This window comes from Centropristis striata, chromosome 4, assembly GCF_030273125.1.
Source record: "Centropristis striata isolate RG_2023a ecotype Rhode Island chromosome 4, C.striata_1.0, whole genome shotgun sequence".
In the NCBI taxonomy this organism is placed as follows: domain Eukaryota; kingdom Metazoa; phylum Chordata; class Actinopteri; order Perciformes; family Serranidae; genus Centropristis; species Centropristis striata.
The window spans coordinates 5,505,314-5,531,319 of record NC_081520.1 but is presented as its reverse complement, the minus strand read 5'-3'; the positions used below and the strand labels follow the sequence as shown (position 1 = coordinate 5,531,319).

The 26,006-nt window shown below is 36.2% G+C and overlaps 2 protein-coding genes across 4 annotated transcripts in view; both read right to left on the bottom strand.

Annotated features, from left to right (window-relative positions):
• The window catches only part of wdfy1 (WD repeat and FYVE domain containing 1), a 31,382-nt gene extending 28,179 nt beyond the window's left edge, over nucleotides 1-3,203 (bottom strand). The window contains exon 1 of one of the 3 annotated variants that reach the window (XM_059330964.1): nucleotides 2,866-3,203. In XM_059330964.1, the coding sequence (XP_059186947.1) occupies nucleotides 2,866-3,002 (137 nt within the window). In that variant the 5' untranslated portion in view covers nucleotides 3,003-3,203. Of the gene's footprint in view, nucleotides 1-1,943; nucleotides 2,052-2,865 lie in introns of those variants that run through there. The other 2 variants (XM_059330965.1, XM_059330966.1) reach the window with 2 other exon arrangements.
• Nucleotides 3,204-6,210: 3,007 nt separating this feature from the next.
• serpine2 (serpin peptidase inhibitor, clade E (nexin, plasminogen activator inhibitor type 1), member 2) lies at nucleotides 6,211-21,352 on the bottom strand. Its single transcript, XM_059331678.1, has 9 exons — nucleotides 21,069-21,352; nucleotides 18,487-18,765; nucleotides 17,573-17,800; nucleotides 16,263-16,460; nucleotides 12,251-12,449; nucleotides 12,070-12,167; nucleotides 9,488-9,574; nucleotides 9,244-9,327; nucleotides 6,211-6,777 (listed from the first exon to the last, which is right to left on the bottom strand). Exons 2-9 carry the CDS (start codon nucleotides 18,746-18,748, stop codon nucleotides 6,740-6,742), a joined length of 1,194 nt encoding a protein of 397 aa, XP_059187661.1. The 5' UTR covers nucleotides 18,749-18,765; nucleotides 21,069-21,352; the 3' UTR covers nucleotides 6,211-6,739.
• Between the last annotated feature and the right edge of the window lie 4,654 nt (nucleotides 21,353-26,006).

Below are 26,006 nucleotides of genomic sequence, written 5' to 3'. Positions count from 1 at the left end.
TTTGGCTGGCCAATTAAAACACCTTAAAAAAATTTAAAGTAGTTTTTCTCAGTTTTAACTTTTGCGTAGTTACTACAATTAGACCTTGAGGGCAGTATAGACTAATATAAAAATATCTGTCATAACCATCACGTATGACCCATTAGAGGTTTGTATGTGCAGAGACCCTGCGCTCTGCCTGCATTTTCTTTTTTCTTTTCATTCTGTTGTATTCTGGATGTTTCTGGGAAATGGCCTTAGAGCACAAAGCTACGAAAATAGCAGACCAAGCACCAAAAATTGCAAATTAGTTTTTGAGTGAGATTTGTCCACTTGGTGTTTCACTTCACTATGAGTCAATCTGAGGTTTGCTTTCACTATCTTTGAGCCAGGGAGGAGGGACCAAGTTTGAATGTCGTGTTTACAAACAGTCGGCAACAATTCCTGCATAGCATGCCTTTAATGTGAACATGAGACTTAGTCATTTTCAGTGGAAATACTTGATGGAAATAACCACTGAATCGAGCCAGGCTGGGCTTAATCCTTGTCCGGGAAACCAGCCCTAATTCTCTATAAACACAATGCTTGATTCTGTTCACAAATCAGCACTGGAAGGGATAGGGTGACTAATCTATTAACAGTGTGTTTAAATACATTGGGTTGGTGAAAAATTATTCTTGGCCTGTCACATTTTTTTCCAAATGCTGCTCCAGCCATGAGCTTAATCTTTGTCAGCCTTAATTCTGACTAAATGTAACTTGATTATTGTTGTTTTTTTGCAATATGTATTGTGCCTTAATACATTTTAACACTTAAATGGTACTTTAGATTAGCACCCACCTCTAAAAATACTAAAATAAACAGGACAACTTTGCAAAGATTGTACTGTCAATTGGTACAATCAAACCATAGTTTTCAGATCCTTTACAATAAGCTTTTTTTCTTTTACAGGAGTAAGGTTTAAATTATTTTTTAGGAAAATGTCAAAAACGCACGCACACAAAGTCTCTATATCGAAAGCAGTAACTGTACAGCTGTGTTTCATCAAGGAACCTGAATGTTTCACTGCTGCATCATTAACCCGCAACTTCCCTTTTGTATATCAAGTGGGTTAGATGTGGGATGGAAACTACATCTCATTTCTTCACATAATCTAAGTTCCTTCATCTTTAAATGAGGACGTTGCTTCTTTGCACTTATTACCAAACAGATCAGTCATCTTATTACTGTAACACTTAACTCAGTGAATGTGAAGGACTGATAAGACCACAATAAAACCTTCTACAGTCAGAGTAGGTTATGTTTGATTATAGTTATAGTTATAGTATAAGATGAATAATCTTCTTTAAAAATCCTACCACTGCTTATTGTTTATCCATATTGTTTTTTATAGTTGTGTGCTCTATAATGACCGAATAACCCCTGAACATCACATCTTGTATGTGAACACTACCCTACAATGCCTAACTTCAGTAACTACAATTTTGGTTGAAATTGAGTTATAACTAAAAATGAACTCCTTGATGTCTGTTTTGTCTTGTGACAAAGTTTTAGATTTCAATTTTGCTTTATTTCAGAGAAATAATGATTTTTAAAAATTGCAGCAACTACAAAATCAAAACAGACCGCAGTAAATTCACTTACCACGGTCTGATTTGGATATATATATATACAAATTTAAACATAAAACCAAAGCAGATGATCTGATATAGTATAACCTTGGATTTCTTATTGTGTTGACACAACAGCAGTCAGGAAATTAATAAATTAATGCTTTCATTCCAACGTCCAGCTAAATGCGTTTCATGAAAAACACTTGCGACAGATTAAAGTCTTATCGATTACGAGGAGCACTTGAAGGCATCAGAGGCTGGTTTGGGAAAGTAATGTTTACTGTTAGCAGCAGCTAGCTGTCATTATAGTTCAGTCAATACAGCCTGAAACATGAGAATATTCTTACGTACGGCAGTATTGAGTCGTAAAGCCCGACGTGATGACGTGAAAATGCTATTCTCCTGTTTGCTGTGACGTTTGGTTGTTTGCTGGCGGATATTTTATGGAAAGGAGTCATTATTGATGGTTTCTGTCCCCACACCCTCCCACGCTGCCCGTGGCTCCATATGGAATATCCCAGCCGCGACATTTATCCCGGTGTTGTGCCGTAAAAAGCACCCCTGCCGTGAAAAGCACCCCCTCGTCGCGGGAACGCGCATGTGGAGAGGACGCTATAAACTACTACCAAACGGACATATATTACCCACAGAGCTCTTATTCACCAGTAAATGTCAAAAAGGACTAAATGCTCATGTTTAATTTACTACAAATGACAACGTACACACAATGACAAAAAATATATTCTCATTCCACGTCACGTTCTGTTTAGCGTCCAGTTTTGTGTTAATGATTCATGTTTAAATGCGCTCGTGTGTTCCACAATAGTCATACTTTCCCACAATCACAGTCACAGATAACAAAAATCGGGTAAATGGTTATTGATGTCATTAATTAATAGCCTGCTTACTGTGTTGTCTTCCTTAATATTTGTAAATATATATAATATAAACTCCTAAGTATGTGTTTGTGTGAGTGTATATATAATATATATATATATATATATATATATATATATATATATATATGTGTATATTGAAGTGTCAGTGTGTTGTTTTTTTTCTTGGTCTACTTAGCATTGAATATAAACTCCTCAGTAAACTCCCCGCGACGAGGGGGTGCTTAATACGGCACAACACCGGAAACACAAAACTGTTATTTCTTATCCCTTCTTTTGTCCTTATTTAACCAGTGAACCAAAAACGATGAGTATAAAGACCAGTAAATAGACTGAGCCCGCTAGCTGAAAGCCTTTAGCCTGCTGCCTGGACTCACCTGTCCTCGCTGACCGTGATCACTCCATCTTCTTTAGGGATTAACACGGCGGAGTTGACAGCGTCCGAGTGTCCCTCGATCTTGTTCAGGAGAATCGGTCTAGCCGTCTGGGGCCTCGAATGAATCTCCGCAGCCATGGTTTTAGTTAAGGATCCAGCAGTGTTTTCCTTCAGCTGATTTTCCTCCTCTCTGGCCAGTAAAGGAGGAGATCAGCTGACACCCGGAGCTGCTGCAGGATTACCGTAATGACTGCAAGAGTGGAGCAAGAATTCAGTTTCGCCACATGCCGTAATACCGTAATACGCACAAGGTCAGTGGTGGAAAAAGTATTCAGATCCAGATCCCTACGGTGGCCCTGAAGTGCAAATCACAACGGCAAATCAGAAAACACAACAACAAAACAGAAAACACAACAACAAATCAAAAAACACAACAACAAAACAGAGAAAACAACGACAAAACAGGAAACAAAATGACAAATCAAAAAACACAACAGCAAATCAGATAACACAACGACAAATCAAAAAACACAACGGCAAATCCAAAAACACAACAACAATCAAAAAAACACAACAAAACAGAAAACACAACGGCAAATCAACAAACACAACGGCAATCAAAAAAACACAACAAAACAGAAAAGACAATGGCAAATCAAAAAACACAACAACAAAACAGAGAAAACAACGACAAAACAGAAAACAAAATGACAAATCAAAAAACACAACAGCAAATCAGATAACACAACGACAAATCAAAAAACACAACTGCAAATCAAAAAACACAACAACAATAAAAAAAACACAACAAAACAGAAAACACAATGGCAAATCAAAAAACACAACAATCAAAAAAACACAACAAAACAGAAAACACAATGGCAAATCAAAAAACACAATGGCAAATCAAAAGACACAACAACAATAAAAAAAAAAACACAACAACAAATCAAAAAACACAACAGCAAATCAGAAAACAAAACAGAAAACAGTTTGTCTGGCGATGTTGTCCTTCCGGTTCAAAGGACAACCAGAGTAATCAGCAACGATTCATGTCGCCCGAGTGTATCTATCTTTTCCGGTTTGGTTAATGTCGTTGTTGTTTCTGTTTTGTCGTTGTGTTGTTTGATTTGTCGTTGTGTTTTTTGATTTGTTGTTGTGTTAAGTAATTTGTTGTCGTGTTTTTTGATTTGTTGTTGCGTTAAGTAATTTGTTGTTGTGTTTTCTGATTTGCCGTTGTGATTTGCACTTCAGGGCCAACGTAAGATCCAGATCCAGTACTACTACCACGCTGTGAAATTTAAAAAAAAACGTACTTTAGTAAAAGTACAAAAGTATCAGCATCAAATGGGAAGTAAAGTATCAAAAGTAAAAGTACTCGTTTTGCAGAATGAGCCCACTCAGAATGTCATTTATATTCCAAATATATTATTAGAATATTTGTATTGGTGCATTTATGTTAGCAGCGTTTTCATTTTTTCAAGAGCTAATTCTAACTACTTAATATACTGTTATGAGGTTTAATAAAAATGAAATAAAAACATGTCTCATCACTTTAAATTGATCATGTTTTTATGTTAAATCTCGACCTGAAAATAAAACTGTCAGCTTAATGTAGTAAACAAGATGTAAACAGGATGTAGTGAACATTATTGCACAGGTTTTAAATGTACCTATTGCACAGTAGTATGAGAAAATCAGTGTAGAAATATTGCAAAAGAAAATTGCACATCGGTTCCTTTAATATCTCCGTCAGCCTGTTCCACTGGTGGTGTTCTACTGGAAGTAGCGCTGGGTGGACAGTCTGATGGTTGCAGGGGGGGCAGACCTTCAACCTTAGCACCTGTCTCTTTAGCCCTCATCTGAAAAAGTATGCACCTTTGCTGAAGTAGTTGTCAAGCTGTGGGTGGAGACTGTCAGACAGGGGCGGTATCTAGGTATCTGACAGGGAATCTGATCTTGTTGAATCTCATTTACTTACCTAGGCAGCACACAAGAAAAACAGTTCCTATTTCACAGTCTGTGGGTTATTCGCAGGCAGCAACCTCCGGGTCTGAGCAGGGAGGCAAACCAGGAAGTGCCTTAAGATGCATTCTACCAAAAATTCCAGCAGGGGGCGCTAAGTTTGGCTGCAAAAAATAAATCTGTCCATTCATTTCAATGCAAAATTTGAAAACTTCTCACTTGATTTATTACCTCAGAAATCTTTTAGGACAACACTAAAGTCTCAATCACAAGTAAAAAATCTTCTTGAAGACAATTTGATATTAATAGTTCTAATAATGGCCCCATTTAGAAGAAAATAGAAGATAAAGAATAGTATGATTTGGGGCGTGGCTACCATTGATTGACAGGTCACTAACAAGGCAAGCCGTCATCAGGAGAGAAGCAGAGCAATGCGTATCCACGGCAACGTGTCAATAAAGTTATATATAACGTTATATAGATATAAAAAAGGATGTTTAGTGGTTTGGTCTCATAACTTTGACCCTTTCACTGTATTTTCACTTAATGACTAATTTCACTTAATTGTTCATTAAATGTCTTGTTCAGTGTTTGGTTGGACTAACAGACACTCCAAGGAGTCGCTGCTCAGTTTTCTGAGGTCAGTGACAAACATTTTGTTTAGTTTTTTTTGCTAGCCAAAACTAACATCCCAGTTAATGCTCCAGTTAATGCTAACATGAATTAGCAGCAGCTTCTCTCAGTCAGGTTGAGGTGTAGAGAGGCTTTAGTCAGTGATCAGATCCCTCTCCTCCTCCACAGTCCAAATATGGTCTGCTTCCTGTATCAGAAACAAGATGGCGACGCAAGATGGGGACGAGTGTAACGCTGAAGTCGATGCTTCCAACCATAGACATGTATACATGTCTATGCTTCCAACAGGCCACAAATCAATGTCACGGTGACTACGTCCTTTATCTATATACATACAGTCTACTAAAAAAAAAGTACCCTTTAGGGTCGCATGTTCTTAGTCAAGCCATTACTGTGTGTCATCCAATCAGCGACAGGTAGACCGCTATCCCAGTCCTGGTTTTTAAATGTTATGCTCTACACACGTTAGCCACTGTCCACACAAGATTAAAACAGTTTTTGGAAAAATGCATGCCAAATACATTTACAAGTTTGAATGAATTGTTCTGATGCACTATTTTCTGTAGCTGAACATAGTTTGGAACATAGTATGAAGAAACATTATGTTTTTGTAAATATATTAACACAAATTCTGAATTTGATGATTTGTTACTTTTTTGGAACCAGGGTTGTAACTGAAATAGCAAAGACATCATGATCATGATGATCTTATAAACAAACATTTGCTACTGAAAATAAGGCAAAGTCATTGATGTTATAAATATGTGTATTTATTTGATCAAATATGAAGCAAGTATGACAACAGAAGACTTCCTCAGAGAGGGAAACAATCACTGTAAAGTAGCTGAATGCAAGATGTTCTCGATGGGATGCATTGCCATAACTTTGGAGTGAAACTTAGAACAGACTGGAGTGACACGACTTGAGATGGAGAACTTTTAAACTGAAACAGTGGCACGATAAATAAACGGATTATCCTACTCCAGACTTGAGAAAATACACAACTTGACATTCAAAGTCTCTTAAAAATGTAATAAATTCAAAAAAAGTATACAAAAAATTAAAACAGCAGGAAAAATTAAGTCTGCAAAACATTTTATAAAGCATGTTATGCGTTACAGAAAATGGGTAACATAAAAGCAATATTTAAAACAAATAACATCATATGTCCACACTGTACATAAGTCTACAGCAAAGGTGTGTGTGTGTGTGTGTGTGTGTGTGTGTGTGTGTGTGTGTGTTCATGTGGCAGTGTAGAAGCATTTCCTGTGCTGAGCTCAGGGCTGGTTGATCTGGCCCATGAAGAGAATGGTACCTGAGGCAGAAACAGAGAAAACCCATCGTAGTCAGCAATGCATGACATTTATACATTTTTATTCTTTTTTTATGGTTTTTTTTTTTTTTTTTTGCTTGACTGTATTTTTATTTCCCAATAAGATGATTCTTGTCATGTTTTGTCTTTTGATACCTTATTTATTTTGATGTATGTTTTGACATTTTGTGTTTATTAAGAAAAAAAGCAAACCGCACCCTGTTCAGATTCTTCTGTGAATAACGCTTCACAATAAAGATATCTGAAACATAGTCAGCACCGCTTTATTTGGGTAACCCGTTTAGACTCAGCACAACATTAGTGATCAATTGCCACATTTATGTCAACAACCCGATTACAAAAAAGGTGTGACGCTATGTAAAAAAAAAAGTGAATAAATAGAATATGATAATTTCTTAATGCTTTTTGACATTAAATTGAAAAGTGTACAAATCAATATATTTTATGTTTTACCATACCAGCTTCATGAGTTATTGTAAATATGTGCTTATTTTTATTAGATGCCAGCAAAAAACACCTGTTTGGAGGATCACCACTTTTTAAATACTGTGTGGGCAAATAATCAAACTTTTCTAAATGCACAATCGCAAGAGATTATGGGATATCATCATCTACAATCCATAACATCAATAAAAGATTCAGAGAATGCTGTGAAATCTCTACATGTCAGGGACAAGACTGAAAACCAGCATTGATTTACAATCTCTCAGGTGGGACTGCTCTGATAAAGGACATTACTATACGAGCACGGAAACACTTCAGACATTAACACTGTTGTTTATCGCTGCATCTACAAACACAAGCTCAGACTCTGCCATGCAAAAGGAAAGCCATTTATCAACAACATCCAGAAACCCTGCAGACTTCTCGGGCCTAAGCAAATCTGAGATGGACTGACACAAAGTGGAAAAGTGTGCTGTGGTCTGATGAGTTCACATTTCAGATTGTTTTGGAAACAACAGCATGACTTCACAGGAAATGAGTGCAGATACTAGACCGGTCTCCCACTTAACCCATTGACGCCGGGAAAGCATTACCGCATTTCTACCATTAAAACCGGGAGCGATGTTGCGTCACTCTACCATTAAGGCCGGGACAGCGGATATGTCATTTTGTAGTATTTGTATTTTTTTCCACCTATTTTCGGTCTCTTGGCCAATGAAATGCATCAGAATCATGATCAGAATACATGCGGGAGTGTCGCAATGCAACATCGGACTTTTCCAGAACTTTAAATCATGGCGGAAGACGACTATAGCGGAGGAGCTCAGCAGGAAGTGACGGAAGAGATCTGATGAAAACAGCGCCGATCACTTAATTGCTGATCTGGACTTTGAACCCTCGGAACCAATCGACCGGGATTTATGGATGAGGAATATGTTTTTAGACGACATATTTTCACCGAAGAACAGACAGATTTGTGGCCATCTGGAGATTATAATATTATTAATAATAAATTAATATTAATAATAACAATAATATTAATAATAATAATAATAATAATAGGCTAATTGATTGTGATGATGATATAAGAAATCATGACTGTTTATGTCTTATATTACTTTATGCGTCGTTGAGGACCCTGAAAAGTGCAATATATAAAATGTATTATTATTATTTATTATTATTATTATTATGATTTTTTTTTTTTATTAGAGTAGGCTAATGAGAACTATGTCTATTTCTTCCAGTGGTCATATCATGTTTGCATCTTGCTAATGGGCATGTATTAGTATTATGCATAGGATTTTTTATTCAGACAAATGTAACATTTGCTGAGTTTGTTGATTTTTTAAAAAAATGTATTGAAGGTTTGGACAAATAAACTCAACTTCGTATGAAAGCCACGGGTATAAGCTCTCAAATACTTTTTGAATTTCATTCTTATCTGCTACAGAGGCTGAAAAATCTATTATTTAGTAGGTGTTGAATTTCCAGAAAAACTTCAGGTTTTAGGGGGTCATTTGAAAATCGCCCATAGGTTTTCCAGGCATTTTTTTCCAGGCGATTTAGGCCTTAATGGGTTATATTGCATTGCGCATAATAGAGTGCATAATACAACGGAGGGACCTCGAACTATTAAGGAACTTAAGTCTTAAACCAAGCCAGAATGGGAAAGAATAATGCTTTCAAAATTTCAACAATTAGTGCCCTTAGTTCTTAAACACTTCCTGAGTGTAGTTAAAGATGATGTAACCCAGTGGTAAACATGCCATGTGTTGCAGGCATCAAATTCAGAATGAGTGCATGTGGTTTGAAACCGAATATAGTAAGATCTTTTTAACATTTTCAATTGAATATATGTTAAAAAAATATTAGCAAGTCATCGCACTATTTTATTAACATTTTAGACAGTTTTTTTGGAATTGGGATTGTCGTTAATTTCTCAATTACAAATGTTAGAACATACTATACACAGTAAACCCAGATGGAAATAGAAGATTGTACCTGTTGGGTTATGTCTGATGAGAAAGAGGAAAGGTCTGTCCACTGTGATCCAAGGAGGGGAGGACCGAGCCAGCAGAATCGCAGCTAAACACAAACAACAAACCCGTTGTAGCAACATTTTAAAAAACTAAAACTGAATAAATGAACGTAAGATACTGTAACCATGTTAGAAATTGTGATATAGAACAGCAACTCAGCATACACCTTTGTGTTTACCTCAACATTAAAGTCAACAAATACTCACTAGTGGCAGCTGCTGCTTTCGTTCCATCTTCATTCACCACAACTTTGGCTTTCTGCAGTGCCTTGGACACATACACAGCCTCAGAACCTGAGAAAACAAGAGCCAGCAGTTCTACCTTCAGACACAGAAAATACAAAGCTCTTCAATGTCCAGCTGGTTTGAGTGAGGGGAATTAAAAAGGAAATGTTGTTTCTTTATGTTCTTGTTTTTATAACTGCACAACAAAATAATAATAAGCTAGTGTAAACACTCAAACCATCTCTGATGCTGATCAAAGAAACAAACTCTGGTCCGCTAAAAAATGGTGGTCTCAGTCAAGGTTATAATTATAGTTAATGAAAACTAACGAAATAACGAAAACTAGAATTTAAAAAAAAAAATGTGTTAACTGAAATAAAAATAAAAGTTTTTAAAAAACGATAACTAACTGAAGCTGTATTTTGTGGTTACAAAACTAACTAAAATTATAGTGAAAATGTTCTTCGTTTTCGTCTTTGTCAATTTTTTTCATACATAAACCTTTTTGGTTGATATGAAATCTATTTCATCTATCTGGTTTTATGACTTAATAAACTTATTGGGGCTGAGATGGATCAGACAAAGGAAATAAAGGAAACATTTATTGTGACTTTTTTTAATCTGGCACCCAACGAATACCCCATTACAAAAACACTAAAACTGACATTAAAACTAATAACTAAACTAAAACTAAGCATTTTCCAAAAAACAAAAACTAATTTAAAACTAGTAAACTCACTCTAAAAACTAATTAAAACTAACTGAATCTGAAAACAAAAAATCACAACGAAACTAAAACTAATGAAAAATCCAAAACTATTATAACCTTAGTACTGAGCATTTTCTCATTATATTTTAGAAAAGATACTGTGAAACAGTTTCAAGTGAAATGATAGAGAAAAGATTATTTCAGGCCGAGGCGATATCTTATCTAAACAGACCTGGCCCGTTGTACCGGTTGTACAACAGAGATACTGCTCCTACATACATGATAAACACAATGTTGTGTTGATGTCATGTCAACTTTGTGGCACGTCATGACAGATAGCCCGCCCTCCAAATGTGCCTGTTATTGGGATTGGCTTGTGCCAAACTTTGCATGAGATAGTTTTGATAGTTTCGCTTCCACAAAATCAGAACGGAAAGTTCAAATGATGCAAATATAACTGTAACACAGTGCTTCTGTGGCTTTTCAACTTTGTGACTGAAACAATATAGAAAATGATATACAAGGCTCTGGAACTCCCTCGCCCCACACATAAGACAGTCTGACACCATCACAACTCAAAACTCACCTGTTCAAACTGGCATACACTCTATAACTGTCTCAAGACCCATTTTTATTCCTTGGCTTTTTAACACTGCGTGAGTTTTGTGGTCCTCTGTGTCTTTTATTTATTTTATTTATTTTACTACTTTTAACTACGTCTTTTATTTTATTATGTTTATCTGTTTTGATTGTATTGTTTTATTTATGGCATCATTTTAGATTTATACACTTATTATTTATTGCTGATTGGTATATGGAATTGTTTGTTTTATTGTTGATTTTATGTACAGCACTTTGGAGACGTTTGTGTTGTTTAAATGTGCTATACAAATAAAGGGGGATTGGATTGGATTGGATTGGACACTACTTCACTTGCTTTATATCACATTGTCTTGTTTTTACCATGTTGTCTAGTTTTTAAAGATGTTAAGATTTTATAATTTGTAAGGTGACCTTGGGTGACATGAAAGGCACCTCTAAATTAAATGTATTATTATTTTTATTACAACACAAATTTTTATAAACAATATCATAGTACCCTCTCGCCCTTTTGTGTGTGTAATTATCTTATCTGGTGTCACAAATAAATGACTGAATAAGAGCATTATTAGCTGCGACATCAACTGTAAATATACAGTACAGGCCAAAAGTTTGGACACACCTTCTCATTCAATGCGCTTTTCTTTATTTTCATGACTATTTACATTGTAGATTCTCACTGAAGGCATCAAAACTATGAATGAACACATATGGAATTATGTACTTAACAAAAAAGTGTGAAATAACTGAAAACATGTCTTGTATTTTAGATTCCTCAAAGTAGCCACCCTTTGCTTACTAGAATATAAGACATGTTTTCAGTTATTTCACACTTTTTTGTTAAGTACATAATTCCACATGTGTTCGTTCATAGTTTGAATCTACAATTTAAATAGTCATGAAAATTAAGGAAACGCATTGAATGAGAAGGTGTGTCCAAACTTTTGGCCTGTACTGTATGTCAGTGATGACACATGAAAAAACAGTTTAGTGTCAGCCTGGTTGAACTAAATGCTACATTTCTCCACATGATGGCACTAGAGCAAAAAGCCACATCTGTCAAAAGGACCCTGGTTGATTATTTTCTTGGTTGATTGCACCACTTGGTGGCAGTAGAGCATAACATTTAGAGCTCAGTGAGGAGATATGGGAATGTTCAATGTTCAAGCCTTCTTTCTATCCATATACAAGCTGTGGTAAATACTCTGAGGCAGTGAGTCACTTTTGTGTTTGGACTGATTGCGCTTTCACTCACTGAGGTGTCTGAAGTCGGCTTTGTCCTGACTGAACATGTCGGTTATTCCCAGTGCTGAAAGGGGGGCTTCCAAATCTACCTCCGCATCAGCAGTAAACCTGCAGACATAAACACACACATGCAGTGTTACGGTCACGCTCAAAGAAGTTTTAAGAATAACTAAGAAAGGTGTGCGTCTTACTTGGGGATAAGCAGGCGGACTTTTCTCATGTGCATCAGTTCGGTCCAGCTCTGCACGGTGGCGGTGCTGATGTGTGGAATGACACGGGACAGAGGTGTGTCCTCTTCAGACGGCAGGACGATCATCATGCTGATGGTGTTACCGTGATAGGGCAGCTCAATCACCTTGTATTTCAGGCCCTGAGGTGTGGTTGCCACGCCTGATAGAGGAGGAAGAGAGGTTAATAGTCAGGCGGCTTAGCTAAATAAAGGGGATACGCTGGACAAAAGCACCAAATTTTTTCCACGTGCTCTCTATCACCATAGGTTTCAATTTTTGGTAGGAGCCACTTCATCAAGATGGCCGATCCGAGATGGCACCCATATAAAGTCTATGAGAACCAATACATCTTCCAAGCCACTCAGAAGGTCAATCTTGGTGTCAAAATCTACATTTTCTGGGTCAAGGAATCATTTAAAGCTGTTGAGAATATCACTAGATGATTATTTGATCAAATAGATATGTTCATTTTCACCCAGACTGGTAGGCAACTCGCTTCAAGTGCTGCAGCAGAGAATCCTGAGCTGAAAATGTTTGGAATCTAATAATTATGTAAATACATGGCCAAAATGAACATATCTATTTGATCATCTAGTGATATTCTCAGTAGCTTTAAATTATTCTTTGACCGAGAAAATGTATATTTTGACACTAAGATTGACCTTCTAAGTGGCTTAGAAGATATACTGGTTCTCATAGATTTTATATGGCTGCCATCTCCGATCTGCAATCTTGATGAATTGGCTCATACCAAAAATTGAAACCTATAGTGATAGAGAGCATGTGGAAAAAATGTGGTGCTTTTGTCCGACGTGTCCCCTTTCTTCCCAAATCTGGTCCTAAGCCGCCTGACTATAAGGGTTAAATGTTTCAAAGGACAGGGTGATGGTAAGAATGAAGAGCTGCAACATTATTGGTTTAATAAGAAAGATGAAAGGTTAACTATGAATATTACCAGGATTTCCTGTTGAATTACTTTACTTTTGTGTCTCTAAACATCAATACTCTATTTTACAAAGTATAAACAAACGGAATCAGATCAGATGGGAATTATTTGTTCCTCAGAAAAGACCTCCCAGACAGAACTCTCAGCAAAGGGGAAAGAAGCCAAACGTTGATATTAAAACATGCTTTTTCATCAAAACTAAGATACTGATTTTAGACCTCTATTGAGCTCTCCAAGAAGTATTTTAGCGAGCTATTCTCTCCATTCTCTCCTTTAACTTCTTAAATAACAACACATTTCCATCCAGCGAGGCTTGTTGTTGCACAATGAACTTGACAAATGATTAGTTTAACTTCCTTAAATTTCACTTCCTCAACTGTGTTTACACGTTTTTCATACTTTATATGGCCATTAAACCAACACATGACGCAATATGTTCTTAAGTAATACAGCCAAGTATGTGTAAACACCATTTTATTCATAAAATATAACCGTATTAAGCCATAGCCAAGTGATCTGTATGACAGATGCAGCACTTTGGAGAGAGTAATGCGATCACAGACAATGTCGGCTAAAGTCAACAGACATGAGGACGCTGAAGAAAGACACAAACGTCTGTTGCTCACAGCAGAGCATGGCCTTAGTTTAACTCCAGCACTGTACAAGACTCTATCCACAGCACTCTGACAGCTCATCTAAATATAGACCACTGACTAGCATACCATTTCATTTCACACAGGACTAAATAATATCCTACAAATGTGGCATGTCAGAGCCTGCATTTCTTCTTCATTCTGACCCATGACTCACAGACTGGCAGAGGCTGGGACTGCACATCAAAACAATACTGAATTAAAAATATTAAATCATTAAAACCACAGTATGTCAAGTTGGCAGACCAAAGTTAAATACTACATTCTATTAACCCTTTATCGGGCGAAGAACTATATTTGGTAACTTCAGTGGATATCATGAGTGTCATGTCTCTCTGTGAGGTCATAGAACCACATGGATTTTTCTTCCAGCTAATCAGCAAAGATCAAGCTTCGTCACAGACAGTGACACCATGACATCTGACCAATCAGTATGATAATAATATAACAATATTAACTTTATTGGCCATGACCTCCGATGTAAAAATGAAAAATTTAGAAAAAAAATCTGCAAGAATAATCTGCAACTAAAACGGCATATAAGGGGCCAAGTATGAGTAAAAATAAAAATAAAAAAATCGATAAATAAATCTGTGCATTTTTTACTCGTAGATTTGCCACTTTAATCTTGTAAACTTTTTTCTCAAAATATGACCCCCCTCCCCCGGGTCTGTATGTTTGTTTGTTTTTTACACATTCTGGCTGTATGTAATATCCTCCAATATTCTCTAGGGTTGAAATTTGGAATTTGCAAGTATTTCAATGAGTGCCCTATTAAGGGTTAAGCCTATTTTTGCAGTGGTTCCTCAAAGAAATGTAGACCGACTTGATGTTGTGTTAAAGGCACCCGGTGGGGTTTCTTTAGCCAGCTGCAAGCCAGGAAGCATGCTTGTAAACATTTAAAATATATTTTTTAAGGAAGGAAATGCATACTGCAAATTTGTTGGACCTCAATGATTAATGTATGCATTTTTATTTATTATAAAGGCAGGTCTGGGTTCCATGTAAATACTGTGTGAAGAAATGCACACAGCCCATGTTGAGAAACTGTGCCTTTAAATGAGCTGTCAGGACTTCCATAAAGTTGTGATGTTACAATTATACTATAAGCAGGAAGTGCTGCTAGTGCGTAGTCTTACCAAAAACATCTATGTATCATTAGCAAATGTTTAAACCTGCTCAATATTAATTTCCTGCCATTTTGATACACAGGTACCAGCTCCTTCTTCTGCTCTCACTTCTCCCACAGTGCTCTTTTTTTTCGCCACTCGTCTCATTTGTTCCAGCTGAATGTAACAATCTTCTGGGTTTTTTATAGCGTCAGCTCATGAAAGATGAGGTTATGTTTTTGCCTGCTGCATCAAAATGGTATTGAATATCAATACCTTTTCAAGGTATTGTATCGATGTTAGATAATTCCAATATTGTGGCAACACAGTGTCATCACAGTCATTCCCCGGCTGCAGATGCAGCTGCAGAAGACCCAGAAACACTGACCAATCAGAGCTTACTGGGCTTTTACTGGAGGGGGACTTAAAGAGGCAGGCGCTAAAATGTTTCAGACTGCGGGTGAAAATTGGCATGTTCGAACAGACAGTATGAGGGGAAAAAAAACATGTTTTTGAACATTAAAGCATTTAAGCATGTCCAATAGAAACCCAAAATACAATGAACATTCAAATGAGGATATGTGTACCAAGGTTAGTATAGTTAACGAAAACTAACGAAATAACGAAAACTAGAATTGAAAAAACATTTTTGTTAACTGAAATAAAAATAAAAACTAGAGTTTTTAAAAAAACGATAACTAACTGAAACTGTATTGTGTGGTTACAAAACTAACTAAAACTAACTAAAATTATAGTGAAAATGTCCTTAGTTTTCGTTTTTGTCAACTTTTTTCATACATAATTCAGTGTATTTATTTGAACATGCAACACATGCAACACTAGAAAACTCACTCTAAAAACTAACTAAAACTAACTGAATTTGAAAACAAAAATTCACAACAAAATTAAAACTAAAACTAATGAAAAATCCCAAACTATTATAACCTTGATGTGTACTTTAGGTTAGTGTCTGAAAACATACTAATCTGGTATCTAACTAAATCTGTATTACTGTATGACTTAAAATAGCTCCACAATTTGTTGTTGCACTTTCTATCCATAAATGTAATTTGGTGGCGAAATGTAATAAAGAACATCTCATATTCAGTAACACAATGCATCTGAATCATTGGCTGTTTGTGAGCAGGTTAATCATATGAAGTCAAAATCTATAATCCTGAATAACTGCACTAATTAGACATTTTCAAATGGTTAGTCTCACACAGAAGGTCATCAGTGGAAATCTCTCACGCGTCATGGCTCACCGATGTTGAAAACGGACAGTTGGGACATCATTGGAACTTTATATACATTTCCGTCACCCCCGTTGAAGGGCCTCATCTTGGTGTTCTCGGGCTGGAAGCGAGACTTCCATAAGCCTTTGAAGTAGATTGAGTTGACAGCGACCATACGGGTCAGAGCCGAGTCCAGCATGTCTGCTTTGATCAAGCTGGGGATGTGACCTGGATAAATATGCAACACGGGAACTTTATTCAGTCAGAAATATTTGATTTAAAAAAAAAGCACCATCTCTTTCATATTCACTTCGGCTAAGATGAGGAGGTTAGGCAGCATCATATTAGAACACCAATCTACGCAGTAGGAAATTGACAGCATTACAAAGTTTAGGCTTTCTCTGCCTTTGATGTGTCAACACAATAGAAATAGATTTGCAGGTAAGTATACAGGAGCTCAACCAGCCCTCCGACCTCACAACTCTTACCACCCGGGGCTGTTCTGGAAGCTGAATAAGGCAGGTGGTTTGCGAGAACTTTTTTGTGCCTTATGTAGGGGTGGGCGATACGTCCCTAACAGAATATCACGATATTTCAGGCTATTTTTGCGATAACGATATTCTTGACGATATTACGAAATACTTAAAAAGATTTTGTCTGTATAAATAAATAAAAATGTAAAATGTAGTGTGAAGTGCAAATCTCAACAGTTGCCAAATACAAAATACAATTACAAAAAAAAATTACTCTTGACTGTTGAGTATGAGCAAATGATAAAAATGACCGTTTAGGGGTTTCGGGGGCATATTTTAATGACATTTTGTAAAGGAGAATAAAGGTTCTTGTTTGTTTTTCTAAGGCAACTTATTTTGAAAGTCTTCTTCTAAGTTCTGTGGTGGATTCTGTTAACACACTGTGCTCTTATTTTGAAAGCTGCACGTGTTTAGCGACAGAGAGTAAGTAGCTTTTTGTGATTAAAACAACTTTAAGTGTTAGCTAATGTTAGCTCGTGGCTAACGAACGGCATAATGCAGCAGTGTGTTTGGAGGTTTGACTGACTGATGACAGACTCTCAACCTTACGCCACTACATCAAGAAGTAGGAATGTTGCCAATATCATGATATGTATTTCTTTTAACCATAAAAAAAATATACCGATATTATCGTGAACGACACGATATGGCACACCCCTAGCCTTATGTTCAATTAATGAGGTGTATTCTATATTTTTTATCTCTAGAAAAAACATTAAAAGTCTTAATTGATCAGGACCAAAATTAGCAATTAGTTGGCTAATCAACTAAGAGCAGGACTCATCTACATTCACCTTTGACTCCTACCTTTGGTCTTATTGTTAACCCATTCATTGATTTGATCTGCTGCCCTTTGAGGGTTGCTGAAGTCCAGGTTCCTGCTCTCACACTGGAAGTTGGCTTTGTTGGTGGATACAAAGGCCTCCTTCATGGGGAAGCCCTCCTGGCTGAACATGGCATTAGCAATCAGGACAACATCCTGATTTGACTTAGCTGTCAAGGTCTTGTGCAGCTTCTTCAACATCCTGTACGGGCCTGTGAAAAAAATATATATATATACACTACTGGTCAAAAGTTTTAGAACACACCAACTTTTCCAGAATTTAATTGAAAATTATGCAGTTTAATGTCTCAGTGCTCTCTGAAGTTAATGCACATTTGCAACATTTAAAATTCTTGATTGAGCATGATAGTGTTTTGAAAGTAAAAAAAAGATTCAAAATCACATTTTATGTCGGACTTAAGGACTAAAAAAAGACACGAAATGACCAAAAAAAGACACAAAATGACAAAAAAAAGACACCAAAAGACACAAAATGACTAAAAAAAGACACAAAATTACCAAAAAAAGACACAAAATGACTTACAAAGACATGAAAAGAATTAAAAAATGGACAAAATAGCCCAAGACTCCATAGAATTAAGTTGTTAACCCATTTCTTGTTCCCTGAAAAAAGGCCTACTTGTATAATTCTGAAATGTACATTATTTTTCAGTTTTGGTTAAGCTTACCTTTTTTTATTTACCTCTGGCAGTTCACCACTTACCTTTGTACCCTTTCAAGCTGTTCATTTGACTTGAACTGCATGAATTTCAATAAAAAACTGGAAAAATTGGGGTGTTCTAAAACTTTTGACCAGTAGTGTATATAACATATAATTTAGTTAATCAGCACAAGTCCAGCTAGCATCTAGTCTTCTACTACCAGAAGAAGCCCATACCGTTTTTCTTGTAACGGAGACCATTGAGGACCTGCTTCCGAGTCTCTCCGTGGGCTCCTGGTAGCAACATCCCCAGGATGGAGGCTACACCGTGGGGTGAAAGCACCACATTTTCTTGGGGCTTGGAGCGGGCTACTTGCTGGAACACCTGTATGCCAAGATCAGAGCCCCTTTCACCATAGGAGGGAGCCTGGGACAGCACACCCTTATGGCCATACAAGGTCACCAGTACATACAAGCAGAATAAAGAGAGCTGCTTCATCTTCAACTCCACAGCACCTAGTAGGAAACAAAGATAGGATTGTTGGACACATATTGATACAAGAACAGCAGTCTTATCTTATCTGTTGATTTGCACTGACACTAGGGGTGTGCCATATCGTATCGTTCACGATAATATCTGTATTTTTTTTTCATGGTTAAAAAAAATGCATATCGTGATATTGGTAACATTCCTACTTCTTGATGTAGTGGCGTAAGGTTAACATTAGCTAACAATTAAAGTTGTTTTAATCACAAAAAGCTACTTACTCTCTGTCGCTAAACACATGCAGCTTTCAAAATAAGAGCACGGTGTGTTAACAGAATCCACCACAGAACTTACAAGAAGACTGTCAAAATAAGATGGCTTAGATAAAACATACAAGAACCTTTATTCTCCTTTACAAAATGTCATTAAAATATGCCCCCGGAACCCCTAAATGGTTATTTTTATTATTTTCTCACACATTTTTTTTATTTGGCAACTGTTAGACTAAAAAAAAAACATATTTTCTATATCTTTTTAAGTATTTTGTAATATCGTCAAGAATACCGTTATCGCAAAAGTAGCCTGAAATATCGTGATATTCTTTTAGGGCCATATTGCCCACCCCTAACTGACACACAGATTACTGGTAGTGTTTACCTCTCTGCATTATGAATATTTTATCTTTATGACACCGACCATCTGAACTACTACAGGTTTCTAAATCTACCACAACCTGAGTGCTGGAAATTTCTCTCATATGACTCATCCTGTGTTGATCACATGCACTCCTGCTTGTCTTCTGGCAACATAACGGTCTACCCAGTGCTGCAGGATCTGACTAACTCTTACTCACACTGTTCAAATACAAGGCTAACCATAACCACCCTACCTAATCTGGACTATTTGTTTACTTTAATTTTAGACTAAATTAAATCCTTCAGACCATTTTAGGAAAATGATTCAGCCTGCACCCCACTCACTGAAGCAGAATGAATGTAGGCACAAGAGCCAGCTGAATGCCTGCTCCCTGCCTGCTTGCTTTGAAGGACATATTAAATCTGTGTGATTTATTGTTCATCTACTTACTTTATTTTTATGACGTTTCAAAGTGACCTCTGCAAACGTTTTTGTTCCTGGTTATAGCTCTCAGGGTTTATTTCGTGATACGATTTGCAGTTAAATGTTTGAGATCACACTCTGGAAAATGCAGTAAACAGCCTCGACACTTTAGGCAAATAAAACTGTATTTGCATTCATTTGACGGCTTCTGAGCGAAAAATCAATCCAATCAGCAATAGTTGAAATTAAAGTGCTTTGTTACGCCACAATACAATCCAATGTATTTTTCTTTGGTGGCTAAATTACAGCAAGTCCAACCAAATAACGATTCCATACAATATGCCGAACATTTGGAAGTATTGGATTGAGTTTGCAAAAAAAAAAGGAAGCATTTTTTTCAGCTTATCTTGTGGCTGTCACACAAATGACAAACAGACAAAAAAAGCTTCTCTTACATTAAACCTGCACCTTGCGACAAAGCAGCTCAACACTGTATGTGAAGCGCACTTTACACTGCAACTGTTGGAATGTATAAATCATGTTAACTCACATCTGTACGTTTAGGTCAGTTATTAATAGCCAATGTAAGGAGTCAAACAAAACCCATTTGACGAAAAAGCTACAGTGCTTAATATTAGTTTAACCCTATAAAGCCAAGTGTATCATATTTGATACACAAGTTTTTGAAACTGAAATCATTAGTGTGATCTTTTTTCCCCTGAAAAACCTTCTTTTCTTCATGTGTTGAAGAAGAAAAAAGAGCAGCAAATTGCACAAAAATACCAGATGTAGCAAAAAAACGATATGCAGGTTCCACTGGTGGATCAGTCATTGCTGCGAGAAAACTTCATATCAGCAGATGTATGATTTTGTGTTATATGGAAAAAATATATATTGCATGTTTGAGGAAAATGATAAAAAGGAAGTAAGGAAGTCAAAGTCTTAATAGGTTGAAAATGTTTGATTTTATATGTTTTTTTAAGTAAAACAAACTGTGAGCACAAAAAGACCTGATGTATCAAATATGATTCAAATTAGAATTCATAGTATATGCCTATTGATATTTTTTTAAATTTACTTATTTGTCAGCAGGTTCATCAAACACTTTTTTCATGGTTCAGGCTTTATAGGGTTAAGTTATACACAATTTCAATAAATATGAGCAACTTATACAAACTGCTGCTACTAAACGTTGCCCAGTAACGGTAGTTTGTAGAAAAGCTACATTTTGTTGACGTCACTCTAAAAAATAACGTGTAGAAACGACTCTTACCTTCCACAGGCTGACGGGAGTAGTTGGACTTCTACCGCAGGTGAAACTGGTGGAAATTAGTCCGTCAGTTAGTCTGAATGCCGTCAAAGCGGGAAACGAAGGTGCGTCAGTAATGTAACGTTAAGCGAAAAAAAAAATACCCCAACAAGCTGTTTATCCCTGTGAAAGTGAGGACTACTAGTGACTCCAGCGGTAATTCACTCAGGACTTTATTGGTCTGAACTCCGCCTCAAAGCAAACAACAGAGCGTGAGCGAGTGAGCGAGTCGACGTTAGTTACTGTCAAACTAAAAGAATAACACGGTATGTGCTTCCGGTACACTTTCAAAATAAAACCACTAAAGCTAAGATAGGGAAATTCAGTGATCACATCAGCTTAACATGCATTAAGTTTCAGATATATAAAAATAGAGAAAACAAGACATTATAGACATACATAAATACACATCCATTATATACATCACCATAAGGTGTTATTTTTTTATTCATATGCTGCTTGTTATTCATTATTTGCCTATTATTTAATATTTAGACTGCACTCCTCAATATGTCATATATGTATGAAAAATCTACATAAAGGCAGATTTTCCCAAAACATAGTTGTAGTAGCCTACCACCAAGCAAGGTTATAATAGTTTGGGATTTTTCATTAGTTTTAGATTTAATTTCGTTGTCAATTTTTGTTTTATTTGTTTTATGTACAATTTATTCTAGTTTTATTTATTTATTTATTTGGAAAATGCTTTGTTTTAGTTTAGTTTTTATTAGTTTTAGTGTTAGTTTTAGTTTTTTTGTAATGGGGTATTTGTTGGGTGCCAGATTTTAAAAAAAGTCACAATAAATGTTGCCTTTATTTCCTTTTTCTGATCCATCTCAGCCCCAATAACTTTATTTAGTCATAAAACCAGATAGATGAAATAGATTTCATATCAACCAAAAAGGTTTACGTATCAAAAAAGTTGACAAAGACAAAAACGAAGGACATTTTCACTGTAATTTTAGTTAGTTTTGTAACCACAAAATACAGTTTCAGTTAGTTATCGTTTTTTATTTTAGTTAACGAAAATGTTTTTTTCAATTCTAGTTTTCGTTAATTCGTTAGTTTTCGTTAACTATTATAAGCTTACTACCAAGCACAGCTCATTTATGTGTAGGGGGATTTCAGTGCTACTAGCCTACAACCTTAAATATTGTAGTTATTGCTCATTTCATAACATTGATGAAAATCAGTTTGTAGCTTGCAGTCTACCCTGCTTTACAGAAGACAAAAAGTTGACTCTATTCTGGTCATTACGACTTTTTTCTCAAACTGCATAATGAAAGAAAAAAGTCCTGCTCTAATTTTTTTAATAAAGTTGTCAGAAATCTGAAATAAAGCATACGTGGGGGCAATAACTAATAAAAAAATATATATACAAATATATGTATAGGGAAATGAATATGTAAAGTGACATGGTGATATGATCAATGCTCATTATGTCACGCAATGACCATAATTTATGATCAAATGACACTAAAATACAGGTTCACAATCTTCACAATATGACCAAAAGTTTACACTAATTCACTACAGTGCTTGTCACTTCTATTTAGCTGATGAACCAAAAAAAAAAAAATCGTGTTCATGCCCATGTACTTACTTCCGGTACGTTTTGGCTAAATCTGGCTAACTTGATCCAGCTCGGAAAACCTATGTTGTTTACACCAGGAAGTGGCAATGATGGGGAATGTTTAGAAACAACATGAGTGCACTCATCCTAATTATGTTTAGTCATATATTCAATGGAAAATCACGACGACGAGTTCAGGTACCAACACAAATACAGAGCAATAACACCAGACATGTTCTCAGATTGACAGCTTTAGTTACTTTTTAGGTGAAGATTTACCATAAAACATGATAAATTTAAAGTGATTAGACTTTTTTGGAAAAAAATTAAACCCCATAACAGTATATTAAGTAGTTAAAATGCCCTATATTTACAAAATTAAAATACTGTGTACATAAATGTATCAATAATAATATATTAAGAATATATTTAACAACCTGAGTGGTACTTTTGTTACTTTATGTACATGTTGATGCTGATACTTTCATACTTTTACTTCAGTAAGTTTTGAATGCAGGACTTTTACTTGTAATGGAGTAATTTGACAGTGTGGAGTTAGTACTCTTACTTAAGTAAGGGATCTGAATACTTTTTCCACCACTGCCTACAGGTGGTAAAACAGTGCACATGTAACTTTTTCATTCACAAAGGAGCACCTGATGGTTTCCTGTCTGGTGAGGTGATACAGTTGGGTGGTAACACACAAACACACACCTGAAAAGAAGCTGAGGCTCAATTACATCCCAGCTGCAGCCAGAGAGAGGATTATGAGGAGCATGGGGATTTGAATTACAGGGGATTAAATGAGAGTGTATGGGCAATTATGACTAAATCCATCGTAAATGTTTACCTTAACAAAGACTGGATTGTGGGTAATAATATCTATTTCACATGTTTATTTTGTGGGCTCAATCTCAGTTTTAATAGATTAGTTTCGCAGGTGGAGACTTAAAGAATTCACTGCCACAGCATGGGACGCCCATAGAGGGCTGGAATCAGAGCAGGACTTTGGTCTCCAGTCTTTTCAAGTGTGTGGTTTGTGTTTGGAGTAGGGGTCTCGCATATCCAGCTGAGATGCAGAGATGGGACTGTTGTGAAAATAAACAGTGTTTAGTGAAGTGGGGTCATTGTGTTTGTGTTTTGGAGGTAGTAAATGAACACACAGCTGTCAGCCTTTCGAAGAAGAAAACAATAGGAGCTTTCTGACTAAAATAAAGGATAAAGATACAGTATAATCATGTCCTGCAGGGCCACTTCTATTTTTTTTTAAATTGTAGATTCTGCTTTTAAACTAAATCCAACTACTCCAAGATAAAATAATAGGACATTGCAATTAGCAATACACAATTTTCAGAAGTTGTTGGTGTGCACAACATGCATTCTCTGGGTCCTGCTGCAGATATCATCATGCTCCTGTTGTGCAACATTGTAGGTACACTCTTATCATCAAACAAGACGTAACTTGTGGTGCACAAGACCAGATGTGCGCATGTTTGTGCAACACGTATCAAGTGCAAACACATGAACCGGAGCCATTTCTGGTCAAATTCTGTCGAAAAAAGTTTCGTCTTTGTTTCATTGCTGCCTGTCAAAACATGATTTTTGCTGAGTTACAGAACAAACGCTGCAGTGAAATGTGTGCAGTCATGATGTCGATGAACTTAGTGATAATTTTTGTTTTGAAAGCTACTGAAATTGCCAAATATTGCGAAGAAAGATTATATTTCAATATGAATGTATTTGTCAAGATTTGGCCTGTATGCAGATAGGATTGTTCAATACCCTGTCTGTGTGTAGCAATGCAAAACATCTAGGCCACATCATCAATGATAAGATGGAGGATGATGCTGACATGCTTAGACAGAGAAGAATGCTACTATATGTCCAAGCCAATATGTTAGTGAGAAAATGTCACTACTGCTCTGATGAAGTGAAGGTGAGCTTGTTCAGAGCTCCCCTATGTACACGCCCCCCTCTGGGTGAGCTATAAGAAAGAAAGCTTGTGCAAACTCCTGGTTGCATATAATGACTGTCTCAGAATCCTGCTCAAGCCCAGGGGTAGTAGTGCCAGCAAACTTATTTGTGATTTAGGGATAAACACCTTCCACCCTGAGAAGTCTGATGTATAAGTTTATACAGTACAGGCCAAAAGTTTGGACACACCTTCTCATTCAATGCGTTTCCTTTATTTTCATGACTATTGACATTGTAAATTCATCAAAACTATTAATGAACACATGTGGAATTATGTACTTAACAAAAAAGTGTGAAATAACTGAAAACATGTCTTATATTCTAGTAAGCAAAGGGTGGCTACTTTGAGGAATCTAAAATACAAGACATGTTTTCAGTTATTTCACACTTTTTTTGTTAAGTACATAATTCCATATGTGTTCATTCATAGTTTTGATGCCTTCAGTGAGAATCTACAATGTAAATAGTCATGAAAATAAAGAAAAACGCATTGAATGAGAAGGTGTGTCCAAACTTTTGGCCTGTACTGTATGTAGACTGCAGGAGTCCCAGAATGTTATTATACAGTTGACCAATCCAAGGTGTAGTTCTGTTACATACCAATCCTATATGTGGAAACACTGGTATTTGTGTCTTTTATTGGAAGTGTGTAAGCACTGTTTTTATATGCCACTTTTTACTGTTTATTAGATGCCTTTTTATTGAATTTGCTTAAGAACCTTTTTTTTTTTTTAAATATTAGGTGATATAATAACTTTTACACTGTATGTTTGGTTTATGTACTGTATGTGATTGTATGTCTATTTCAGGGATGGCCAACTTAAATGCTGGAGGAGGCCACAATTTTTCATCAACACTACCACAGGGCCACATATAGGAGCGTGTACTTAACCAGATATGATGAAACTGCAATTTTAAATATGTTTACAGTGCAGTAACTTAACATATTTTATGCTCAAATGCATGCATAACAGTATAAATAGGAATACAAAAGGTTTGAAGCAAATAAAAAATAACCACTTACTGTGATTTCTTTTTTTTTCAGTGCAAGAACAGCAGACCAACATTAATTGCAAGAAGTCATTTTGTGCATTTTTACACTGTACTTTGAAGATTTCATGCTCAAATGCATGTAGTTGTACTGAGGGCCACTTCAAGTGAGGGTGCGGGCCATATGCAGCCCCCGGGCCTCCAGTTGCCCATCCCTGGTCTATTTGGAAGTTGGAGTCTGCAATAAAGTTTTGATTGATTGATTGATGGATTGTTTGTTTGAATACTGTGCAGCAAAGGCCTTTAAATCGCATAGTTATCGAAAGCAAATAGTATGCTGGGATATTTTCACACTTACAACACTT